This window comes from Hippichthys cyanospilos, chromosome 17 (genome assembly GCF_059441005.1).
Source record: "Hippichthys cyanospilos isolate Australia breed blue-spotted pipefish chromosome 17, RoL_Hcya_1.0, whole genome shotgun sequence".
NCBI classification, from domain to species: Eukaryota; Metazoa; Chordata; class Actinopteri; order Syngnathiformes; family Syngnathidae; genus Hippichthys; species Hippichthys cyanospilos.
Window position 1 is genome coordinate 9,085,445 of NC_142385.1, and position 12,948 is coordinate 9,098,392.

Sequence of the window (12,948 nt, forward strand, 5' to 3'; positions counted from 1 at the left end):
CACTTTCTGGCTTCATCAGCGAGGCGGGGTGAAAACGGGGACAGCGCTTACTAATTCGGAGTTACTTTGCTATGCTTCCACATTTTTATGACAGGCAAAATTGAGCTGAATTACATTTCACCGCATGTCTGTTTATATTTAAAACAGGTGTACAAATCTAATCTGGAACTTACACACGTGAAAAAGCGCAAAGGAAAGCATATCAACATAACTGCATAAGGGCTATACGATTACATTAACAGCCATTGGCACATAAATAAGAATAACAATTTGACATGGCAAGCATCCAGAGCGTAAACACTGGCGGGTCGCATGATGACTTGGATGATTTAGCCGCAGCCCAGTGCCAGCGAGCTGAGTAGTTGTCATCTACTGTTTAGACGTTTCCAGAAAACATGAGCGTTTCCCTGAAGAGGTGCACTTAATTCACAAGCCTGATGGGAAAGGCAGGCGAGTGATGGATTCTCCGTGTCGCCGCGTTTACCAGCTCAAACAGGCAGCTACCCCTGCGAAAACATCCGCCGTTTGCAGTCGAAACCATTAGTCATTTGCCCTTCGTTAGCCATTATAAACATCTACCTTTTTCATGTGTCGTGGACGTCCAAATATGGTCGCGTTTGTATACGCAAACAAACTACTGTCCCCGTGTCATCTCGAGTAAAAATGCACTCAAATTTAATTTGAGCCCAGGAGAATTAAATAGGTTTGTTTCCCGCTAGGTCAAACTACGGCCCGGGGGCTATTTGCGGCCCATCAACCATATTTTAGCGGCCTATGGCAAATACTAAAATTACATTTTGACATGGTGAGCAAAGCTGTGTAAAAAAAAAAAAAAAAAATTAATGAAAATGTTTGATGGAAGTCAATGTTAAATGTGTGGGATAAAATTTGCATTTGCCTCATCATAGGGTTGCGCAGTTAATCGAATTTTAATTATGATCATGATATTGGCTGTCACGATTAATTAAGCTGATCCTCGGAGATATAAACATTTAAAAAGCCGGCTATCGTATTCATGTCAAATCACTTTGTCATCCTACCACCAGGGGGCATTGTTTACCACATGTTTCATGACAAAAGCCTCTGCTTTTCTCACCCTAATATATTATTACCAGTGTGAAATGGAGTTACTAAACACTGGAACGACAGTTATAAAGGTTTCTCTGGCCACATTATTTTTGAAGCCAGACATCCTCAGGAAGACTTTGTGTCATATTGTCTGTTTTTGGCCTATCTGTTGGAAAATTGTATCACTAATAATAATGTTAATCCATATAATGCCTAAGAAAATAAAGACCGCTGTGGAAAGAGGAGTCACTAAAATACAATTTATCAATACTTTGCTTCGTGTTCCAAATAATTTGCTCTTAATTTGAAAAAAAACTTCATGTCACAAAGCGGTAAGTTTGCTTATATTTGGAAAACCTTGTTCGAAAAATAAAAAAGTGCTTTGAGTTCAAATTAACGAGCTCTAAATTTGAAAATGAGCTGTTCTTGTCACAGCATTAAAAACAATAAATCGGATATGCTGATACCTGCAGTCAGCCTGTTAAGATCTCACATACCCCTTGACGTGCCTTCATTACCCTCATTTGAAAACCACTGATGTGGATAATGCTTTTTGAACTGGAATTACTTTCAGTTCACAGGTGTGGATTTTCAAGGGTTAATAGACTGGATTTCTTGTTTGTTTGTTTTTTAAACATGTTTGAGAGCATTAGAATTTAAAGGTGTTTTTACTGGAACTGTTTTATAGTTACTTGAAAAAAGTACTCACGCAGACACTCGTTGGCCTCGCGGGCGCTGGCCCTCTGCCACGGCCGGTCGTAGTGAAAGGGCTTGCAGCGGTCGCATTCGGGCCCTTCCGTGTTGTGCTTGCAGTCGCACACCAGCTTGCCTTCCTTGTCTTTCAGGCAGCGCGCCCCGTGGCCGTTGCACTTGCAGCGTCCGCCCACCTGGAAGTCGCCCACCGCGTAGAAGTACGCCGGCAGCGTGGCGGTGACCGCCACGGGGTCTTCGTCCCTCCCGGCGGGCAGTCCCAGCTCCCGCGACTGCTGGGGCCGACTGAAGACCACGCGGATGTCGGTGACGGTCACCCAGTCCTGAAGGACGGGGCTGTTGTCAAAGTCCTTGCCGGACGGGCGTCCGTCCAAGGTGCTGAACGCGATGAGTCCCCCGGAGAGAGGGTAAAGGTCAGTGTGGCCGTCTGTGCAAAGAGCCTCCTGTTCATTCTGCTTCGTTATGGCGGCTTTGTTGGGCCGGTTATACACGCGTCGACACTGCGACGAATAGAACTGGTAAGGCATCCATGTTTTGCCGTAGTCCATGCTCTTGTAGATCGCTAGCGACTCCGGTCTGGGTGAGCAGAACTGCAAACTCACATAGGTGATCTCAAATTTTTTCCCGAGGGAAAGCGTTAGCGTGACGTTATGCGGCGAGGTGTTGAGGTTTTCAGACTGCCAGCAAGTCAGGTTGTGCGCCGAGTTGAGATCGGTGAGGTAGGACGCCGGGCGCGAACGCCGAGGGTCGGCGGCGTCGCAGATCTGGCACGTCCGCACCGACGGACGGTCGTCGCCGCGCTCCACCACGCTGCACGAACGGGACGGCGGGCGTCCGCACACGCTGGAGACCGTCACTTCCTTCCCGAAGGCGGCGTTGATGAATTCGGGGATGCAGCGGCGGGCGGCGCCGGCGTCGTCGTAGCAAGGGTCCACGGGGATCTGCTGCCCGGCGAAGGGGTTGTTGGCACTGTGTGAGGACGCCCGGCTGGCCAGGAGGCACAAGCACAGAAGGTACGTCCAGGGTTCCCTCATTCTGCTCCGAGGGCCTGGCCACCTACAAATGCACCCTTCTTCTGGTGAGATTCTCCTAAGAGCGAGCGTGCGTGCAGAGGTGGCCGACTTCCCACTAAAACCGCCGTGCTTAATTGCAGCCCGGAGGAAGGAGGCTGTCAGTGCTCGCTGACCCTTCACGTCAGGCCTCTTCCTGGCAGGAGACAGATACAAACACAGAGGTCAGTGTCAAACTCATATTGTGACCACAAAAGGAAAGAACCAAGTCAAGCGCAGACCTCCGCCAAGGCTGAGCGATCACAAACACGACCGAAATTTCGGATCAAATTACCGTCCGAGAGCCAGGTCTTCATTCGCGTCCACTGTTGTGTCCGTTGTGTCTCGCGAGACCGCAAAGTTAATGCCGCCGCGCCCAAACGTATGAGAATCGGAAAGACCGTGATGTCCTTTACTGAGCACACTAGGACTGAGTAGGGTCGCTCTAATGAGCCAAAAGATGTACACGAAACACCAATGTCCTTAACTGTGGACACAAAGGAAAACGCTCGGTCTGAGGTGGATACATGTATGGTCAACTACGGGTGGATCTTCGCTGTCCACACGCTGGTCCCTGTGAATAGCTGAAATGCTGTTATTTAGGGCTAATAAATATTTCTTGAATTTTTTTTTTTAAATCTGCTCGATATTTCGATTGCAATTCGGGGAGCTTTGTGTCCACTGTTGTTTCCATTTTGTCTCAGCGAGACAGCAAAGTGAATTTAATCTCACCCAAGCATACGAAACAGCGCTGGGCAGGACTCTATGTCCTCTACGAAGCACGGCCAGAAGAAACCACATTTTACTCGCTCTTGTATTCCTTTTAAACGGATTAATTATGTTATATCAGTAAAAAAGCTTGTCAAATCTAGCGGGCCCAACAGGCTTCAGTCAGTGACCACAGAGAGACTCAAACTAGTGGCCGCGTCCAAAATTTATGCTGACCTTCATCGAGTTCTTGGACTTCTGTCAAAAGCATCGTAGATTTGCGGTTCTGCTCGGGCGGCCCATAATCCCTGGTAATGGTGTGGTGCAACGGACCATAGATGTGGCCTCTGTGTTTACCAAGTCAAAGGGCCATGTTTGCCAAAGATCCGCCAGGAACTGTTTTGAAGGTGAGGATTTTCAGGCGTTCTCCTTTAAAAATATCGATTTGCGACGAGTCAATATGACGCACGCGATTTGTGTCCCACCCTCCTCGATTGATACCTGGGTGACATCACATCTACACCCACATCTAGACAAGGGGCCTCTTGGTCCCGAAGAAAGGGGTCCAGGGTGAGAAAGGGTGAATAAGGCCCGGGGCTTTTCCTTCCCTAATCCCCCTTTTCCTTCCCCGGGTGTCAAATCTGGAGGTGCCTCATTTGAAAAGTGACAGCTGAAGGGCTTTGAGAAGGGAGCCGCATCCCTCTTTGTGCGCTATTTATGAAACGACAATGAATGGCAGCCGCGCTCGCTCCCCTCGCGCAACGGCATCCCTCTTCATCTGGGAAGGACAAAAGGTGGCCTCTGTATCCACTTTAGTCAAGCGCACAAAGCAGACAGATGGATTTAAGGGCAGTCGGAAAGACAAAAGTTTTCTTCTTCTTACGTGTGAAGGCTCCCCGGATTGCTACCCTTTAAGGGACAAAAAAAAAAAAAAAAAAGTGGACTGGCAAATGGGGCACTCGTCTACACTCTTGCTCTTTGGATGCTACTCAAGTGGGGATTGGGTGTGAAAAAAAAACAAGTGTTGGGGGGGGGGGGTCAAGAAAAATGGATGCATAATTAATGATTATTGCGAGTTTCATTTGTGTCCACAGTCGTGGACATGTGTTTTTGGTCCCTATGTTTCGACTGATTCGAGTTAATAAGTCCTAATGTGCTCGATAGAAGACATCCTGGACTTTCCAACGATGCCTCGTGTGTATGGGCGGGAGGCAATAAACTTTGAGACAAAATGGACACAAAATGAATGGGCCGAGTCTCAGGAGAGTAAACAATATGGCAAGTACACAAACAATTATTGTTAATGTTCATTTTTTTAAGAGGAACATTCAATTAAAGTCCCTTTGAAGTGGAAAAAAAATCATCTAAAAAAAAATCAGTATTTAAAATGAGCTTTGAAAGTGTGGGTGTGTTCGCTGAATGTGGTGAGCTTAAGATATCAATGACTTTAGATAATTAAGTACTTAAGTAATCACTTACTTTATACATTAAAGTAATCAAAGACATAGTACTTGTCCTCCGGTTCTTCATTAATTACTTTAGTACATTAGTATTTCAAGTGATTAATTACTTTAGTCATTTTATACATTAAGATCACTTTATGAACTAAAGTTCCTCAAGTAATCGATTCTTTAAACACCTTAATTAATCGATTACTTAAGCACATGAATACCTTACTTTAGTACTTATTTACTTAGGGGAATTGATTACCTTAGTAACTTTAGATCATTAAGTAGTCATTTACTTTATACATTAAAGTAATCACTCACTTAGTACTTATTCTTTGCTTCTTTATTAATAACTTTAGTACTATAGTATTTAAAGTAATTGATTACTTTGGTATCTTACTTTAGTCAATTACTTTTTACATTAAAAGTACCTCAGGTAATAGGTTATTTTAGTACCTGAAATAATCAATTACTCTAGCACATGAGAACCTTACTTTAGTACTTATTTACCTAGAGGAATTGATTACTTTATACATTTATCAGTAATCAATTACTTTAGGTCCTTTTAGTACCTAAAGTAATAGATTTAGCGATCAATTACTTTAGTCCATAAATGAATTACTTAATTCAACAGCAAGTTTTGGACCGTCCTTGAAAAAGTCAAATAGAGTAATATATATGGATAACTGGATAAAACGTAAAAGTACGTATTTGGGATTGAATGAGTTAACGGAGCCTTGGGCCTCAAGTTCTTTTCAGTTGACAGCAAGTGTACAAATGCGTCAACGTGTCATTACTTTTGTTTGTTCCTGTCACTGCAATACATCACCGCTCATACTGACAAATTTCAAAGCGAAACCAAATTTCAACAGTATTATTTCTGTATAGGCCGAGGTTTTGGATCCAGCTCCAGCGGATCACAGAGTTCATATCCCCCTTCCGTGCCATGCTTTTGAATCGCCATTTCAAAAGCGAGGAAAAAAAAAAAGTCTTCCCAAAGAAATGAAAGGCATGCAAACATTACTCAAAAGGCAACCTCCCCCTTCTGAGGCGATCAAAAAAAAAAATGGATTTCAGGGAGGGAAGGGCGCTTCCCATAAATGATACGAGGGAGCGGGACATTGATGGATGGCATGCGTCCGAGTTTGAGGAAGAGCGATCGGCGCGGCTTCATCATCCCAGGCTCTCCGTCAAAAAAGCTTGGCTACCGCGAGGAGGACCCGGAGGGCCGACTGATGGAATTAGCCCCTAATTAGCATGCGGGCCCGGCTCCCAACAGCGGAGAGTTCATCCAAGAAAAGAGAAGGCGGCAGAGGCTACAGAGAGGAGAAAGGTTCTTGAAAGTTGACCAGAAGAGCCGAGGGAGCCACCGTGTTAAAAGGAAGGATGTCATCACGTGGCCAGGCCAGGAAAGTGACCGGGGAATAAAAATATGAGATGGATGGAGCGCGACTGATTAAGGTGGACCACTGCGACGGTGCATGTCGGTGGCTGGAATGACCAAATATGGCGCGGACTAGACTAGGCCGGCGGTATCGGAGCGGAACAGTGACAAAGCACTGGGGGGGATGCTAACCTTTTTTTTCTATTTAATCGAAACCTCGTGACTGATGCCATATCATAATACGAAACAAGTTTTGTGTGATTTTTAAGATCATTAATTCTCGTTCGCCACTGTGGTGGTCTCTGACATCACACTAACAGTGTGTCTCAGCGTGAAAATAAAAGGCAGTGATGGTGCGCTCAGGCATTCTTTTTTATGTTCTTGCGGGCGTAACGGAATAGAAGACGTGACCAGTAGAGAGTACGAGTACTCCTGGGGGTACATAAAGCCACTTCAAGGGGTATGTGAGATTTTTACAGGGCTATCGCTGAATTCTATTTCTTCATCTTTAATGCCAGGACAGGCACAGTGCATGTTTCTTTTCAAATCAAGAGCAAATTAATTGGAGCATGAGGCAACTATTTTGTTAATACAAAAATGGCTTGTGGTGCTTAGAAGATGTGAACAGTCGAGGGGTACGAGCATTCCTGGGGGTACATAAAGCCACTTCAAGGGGTATGTGAGATTTTTACAGGGCTATCGCTGAATTCTATTTCTTCATTTTTAATGCCAGGACAGGCACAGTGCATGTTTCTTTTCAAATCAAGAGCAAATTAATTGGAGCATGAAGCAACTTTTTTGTTGATACAAAAATGGCTTGTGGTGCTTAGAGGGTAATTGGCTGGAAAAAAATGGTTTAGAGAAACTGGTCTAACGTTTTAACTCATTCGATCCCAAAGATGTGTTTTTATGCTGAGACATTTTTAGGGTGAAGCAAGGTTGGAAAAGGGCTGCCATCCAAATGAATGAATATGTTCAGCTTCACAAAGAAAATATTGCATATCCTGTTATGACTATCAGTTGCTAATGTCATGCAATTGTCACCTTTGTCATAGAGGTCATGTATTTTTCACCTTCGTCATTTTGATGTATTTATCACCTTAGTTATATTGGGTCCTGTTGTAACTTTTTCTATTTGATTTATTATGTCTTATAGGTCAAACTGTCATGTTAAGGTGTTGCTAGTTTCTGTCAGAGTCTAGTTTCCTGGAGCCCAGTTTCTGAGTCTAGTTCCCGAGTCTACTGCCCGAGGCTAGCGTTTGAGTCAGGTTTCAGACTATAATTGCTAAGTCTACTTTACAGAGTTTACTTTCCAGGTCTAGTTTCAGTCTACTTTCCGAGTCTACCTACTGAGTCTCATTTGAGAGTCTAGTTTTCAACGTCAAGTTTTTCAATGTAAACTGTGGTTGCGCTGGATTTTTATGCGTAAAGACTTTCTGCAATTCCACTTTGTGTCCTGTCCTCTTCTGGGTCCAAACTGTGCTCCTCACATGCCATATACTGTATGCATTCATAATCGTTATTAGGAACTTAAGAAAAGTATGCCATTTACTTGTCAAAGTACGTCAGGAGCCCAAAGACCTGAAGTCAGTTTTTATGTGCTGCACAAGACAGAGTGTTTTATTGGGCCTGAGAAAATCAAATATTTCTAAGTTTTTAATGGTAACACACTTCAACCCTCAGTGAATAAACTAGAACCGCGCTGAGTCGCTTGCCCATTACCACTGCGATAAAATACGATAAGACTATCAGGTTTTCCATGTCCGGGTTGTGCGTCGCCACGAGAGCACTTACTCCTGGAACGCGGTCGACGGTTTGAATCATCCGGTGCCAACCGGTTAGCAAAGAAGGACGACGTAGGGCAAAGGGGAAGGGATACGAGAGGAAAACAAGGCGGGGGCGAGGCAGAAGGGGAGCAGGAAGGACACGAACGGGAGGACGACAGGGTGGTCTTGCGGTTTCAGCGGAGACATTCCGCCATTCGTTTTTTCAGCTTCTCGCTGTCACCGGGAGATCATCCCATGTTGAGTTGTCTCCCTTTCAAGCGTGGGCGCCTCAGTCAGAGTTCACAGATTAGGAAAACAGAAGTTGCTGAGAGGCTTTATTTGGCTTGGGTGTATAGCGGAGGGCTCCGGGTAGCTTGGGGGGAGGCGGGGATGGGAGAGGGACAGCTGAGCCGCTTTGTACCCCAAGTGGGAGCGTTTCACGCTGCTCGGGTAGCCCCTCTCTAAGACCGGAAGCAAAGGGAGGTCCTCCATCGGGTCACAATGAGCAGAGGCCCGATTTGGTGCCCTGCGGTCCCTTCAGTCTGACGTGCAGAAATCCCCGGCGGGTTCATAGGCATCTTTCCATTACTATTTCCTTAATAACTGTAACCTCCATTAGCAATGCTAATGCCGGAGATGCACCATATGGACACTCGTGTACAATGAGAGCTCCATTTTTGTTTTTTTTTGGATTATTCAACTTTTTCCTTGTGTTGAATCAGCTATAGACAAGCCACCGCTGAAGTCACGTGAGATAAGAAGCAATCTAGGCACTTGGAGCAGTTTCCTCAAAATAAATAATACGCAAATGCAAAATAGAAGCACTCAAAAGGAGCCACTGTAGGACACGAGCTTTAATGGGATTCACTAGGCCACACCCCTTCGCACATTCAACACAGATACTCCAGTACGTATGATAAGGCAAACATCTTACGATATCACTTTAGTGGTTAAAACAATAATACTAGCAATAAAAGTACTAACACGTGGCAAAGACTTTCTACTGACAACCCAGGCTAAGCTTAACTCCTAAACATACAAAAATGCATCACTTTGGTACACTTCCTTGGCACCCATTATAATTGTTTCTGCCAAATGCAGTCATAGTTTTACATGTTGAAAAAAATATTATACTAAAGGTGATTAATAATAGTTTGGATGGATAGCTGACCATTTTCTACGACAAAAGCAAAATTCAATCTCATTCGTTTTGAATTATTAGCCAGGGATACCAAAGTTTTAATTTCCTGTGATTTATACAAATTTGACCACTTATGTTATTTAGAATTTTTTGATTAACATCTGATTCGTATAACATCAGTTGAACTACGGAGGTTGCGGCATATTTTGCGTCAGTTAAACAATGGAGGTCTGGAATAAAGTCATATATGTAACACAAGCACACACACACACACACACACACACACAGTAGGGCAAATAAACCTGTCCATATGAATCAACATGAGTGACAGGCCTCAGGTAACAGAGGTCAGTCGCCTGCTTGATCATGGCCATCTCCACAGTGGGGAGGGAGCCGGATGGGTAGAGTGTGTGTGCGTGTCCATGGAGGCAGGGGGAGGGGTCAACTTACCCAGCTGAGGGCGTCATTAGTAGAGGGATCACCGACAAATTTTTAAACCCCGCTCATGTCTGCTCTGGTTAGGAGGGGGCGCCAATAGCTGACAGGTTTCAACCACGGCGTTTTTTTTTTCCAGTCTTGACTCTAAATATGTACTAGGGATAACCTTCTTTCACATATGTGACTTCCTATCGCTTCATCTGAGAAATTGAGACAGTGCCCCGCAAAACAATGTATCAGGTTCTCGCCTCTACTTCCAACGAGATTCTCAAAATCAACACAATCCCATCCAGAGCCGTGCATAAAAAGTGAAGGTTCAAGGTGTAGGACGAGGTCGAGGTAGAATCTCGCAACCTTTGAATCAAAGCAGACATAATTGCTCATAGGCCAGATTTTTCTGTGTCTAGGGTGTACTGTGAGGTCAGTGTTTTGGTGAGAAAATGGGAGGCTTATAGAAGAGGAGGAGGGAATAAAAACATGAGAGGGTAAAAGTTTGGGGCACGAAGCGAGACGCTAGACTGAAAGGTTAAACGGGGTTAATTGGACACAACTAGATGAACACATTTTTCAAACATGAAGTAGCTTGAGGTCAGTATGTTCTCATAAAACAGAAATAAGTAAAAATATGACATAAAAGTATCAGTTTCATCATTGTTTTTGATCGAGCACTGGCGTGTAGTGCAAAGTAGTCAATTAATAGTTGTGTCGCTTTTGTAGTTTAAAAAAAAAATGGTGGCCCAACCAGGACACAGTATGTTTAACGTACTAATCATCTATTTCTTACAGCGGTTCTCAAATGGGAGCCGGGGTTAATGCTTCTTAACTCTTTCAGTGCCAAGCCTTATTGTAAAGGCAACCCCAAGAGTGCCAGATGATTTTTTAGCATTTTCAACTCATCTTTGAAGGCCTACAGGATATTTTGTGCTACGTCTACGTGAACAATCTCTACTTACTTCAAAGTACGAGTAAGTAACGTACAGTATGTGTAGTATGTTTGTCTTTCTGCCCCAACGTGAGCAACACTGCTATCCAGCCCAGCGTTTACGCACTATGATGTCATTTTAAGTGGACAGCATGCAGCAGTCCAAATGGTCATCCCGTAATAGAAGACGCGGATTTTTTTCTTTACATTCCGCAAACAAACTATTTATCAGGATACCGAGTTATGTAGGGACACATAGAATATATTTTGAAGACTTTTTTTTTTTTAAATTGACTTTGAAATGCCAGAAGAATGAAAATATTGCCTTTTTTGGGTCAGGTTCCCCAGTTTGAGAACCATTGATTTCCCCAACTACATTCAATTCAAGATTTGTGCATTCAAATGAGAAAATGCACACTTGCTGCAGACCACACACACACACACACACACACACACACACACACACACACACGACACACACCTGGAGGAAATGTGTGGCCGACACATGCAGGTCAAGTGGGACGCCGAGAGCAGGCAGGACCAAGCATGCCGATTTTTGCCCCTGGACCGTCTTGCCGCTGCCAGACACATCTTGAGTGTCACGCTGACGGGCGACAGGTATTTCAACACTAACAAGCCAGGGAAGGCACACACATTTTGTCAAGCTGGAAAAAAAAGCAACGTAACCACTTGAGTTGAGCTCACACTTTCGAATTTACAAAAGAACCAGCGGGCGTATTGTGAATGGTTTCACACTCCAACTCCACTCCACGCATGAGATATCACTTGGCCATGAATGTTTTTTTTTTCTTCTTCTTTTATTCAAGGAACAATGATTCCATGACAGATCGACTTGTAACGCGCATGTATGGAATCTAGACCCGGAAGACTACACCTGGGAATACTAGACCTGGAACAGGTTACCTGAAAAACTACAACGCTAAACTTGGGAAATAAAACAAACACTCGACTTGGAAAACTAGACCCAGAAACACTAAACCTAGATACAAAACCTGAAACTCTAGATTTGGAAATCTCAACCTCGAACACTTGATTTGGAAAAGGAAACATGGAACACTAGACCTGTAAAACAAAGCCTGGCATAAACTAAACCCGCAATACTAGACGTAGAAAATTAAAAAGCAAACAGTAGAGCTGGAAAAACAACACTTTGAACACAAGACTTGGAAAACTAGACCTAAAACACTAGACTTAGAGAGTTAGACTATGTCTGGAGCACTAGACCTGGAAAACTAGAACTGGAACTAGATATTTAAAGCTAGACCTGGAACACTTACCTTTAACAACTAGACCTGAAATACTAAACCTGGAACACTTAAAAACTCTAACACTAAACCTGGAAATTTAGATATGGAAGACTAGACTAGGAAAACTATACCTGGGAACGCTAAACCTTGAATACTAGACCTATAACACAAGACTTGGAAATTCAGATATAGACCAATATCCTTGAAAAACTAGACCCAGAAAACTAGAGCTGGAAGACTAGCTTTGGAAAACTAGACCTGGAACACTAGTTCTGGAAAACTAGGCCTAGGACAACAAGAACTGGAACACCAGACCTGGCAACGCTAAACTTTAAATACTAGACCGGTATCATTAGACTTGGATACTGGACCTAGAACAATGGCCCTGGAAAACTACACCCGGAATACTAGACCTGGAACACTACACCTGGAAGACTAGCTTTGTAAAACGAGACCTGGAATACTAGATCTGATACACTAGATCCGGAAAACTAGGCCTGGGAACACTGAACCTGGAATACTAGACCTGGAACACTAAACTTGGAAAACTAGAAACGGAACACTAAACCTGGAAAACTAGACCTTGAAAAACAGACTTGGAACACGAGACCTGGAAAGCTAAACTTGGAAAACTAGACCTGGAACACTAGACCTTATAACTAGAAGGAAGGAAACTAGGAAGAGAGCTGTGAGAGCTTGACATTCTAACACATCACTGAGAACTTCAATAAAGTCATCCATCACCCCTATATGATAAAATGAAGCAAACTAAAGGACCACAGTAACTGCATAGCAACTGATACGACCCACAACAAAGCATTCACAACAGTAAACACAGAACTCAATATGACGAATTTGATCAATGGATGAAAACGACGAAGGCGCGTGCATGCTCATAGCAAGTGATATCACAACAGCAACCGCATTTCTTGCGCATTTTTTTCAAGCGCACACACATTCGCGACACACTGACCAAAATCTGAAATGCGTTGCCTAGGATTAGTTCGCCCAACATCATGCGGCAACAGCTGCTTCTCTCTCGACC

At 43.9% G+C, this 12,948-nt stretch overlaps 1 protein-coding gene and 1 long non-coding RNA gene across 2 annotated transcripts in view; one reads left to right on the forward strand and one right to left on the reverse strand.

Moving 5' to 3' along the window:
- Positions 1-12,948, reverse strand: part of ntn2 (netrin 2) — a 44,865-nt gene that overhangs the window by 29,880 nt on the left and 2,037 nt on the right. The window contains exon 2 of the mRNA XM_088439858.1: positions 1,778-2,985. Coding sequence (XP_088295984.1) covers positions 1,778-2,813 — 1,036 coding nt within the window. The 5' untranslated portion in view covers positions 2,814-2,985. The remainder of the gene's footprint in view (positions 1-1,777; positions 2,986-12,948) is intronic.
- LOC148409492 (uncharacterized) lies at positions 1,974-6,888 on the forward strand. The gene is made up of 3 exons (XR_015868499.1): positions 1,974-2,857; positions 2,933-3,013; positions 5,873-6,888. It is a non-coding gene; the product is annotated as an uncharacterized LOC148409492 (long non-coding RNA).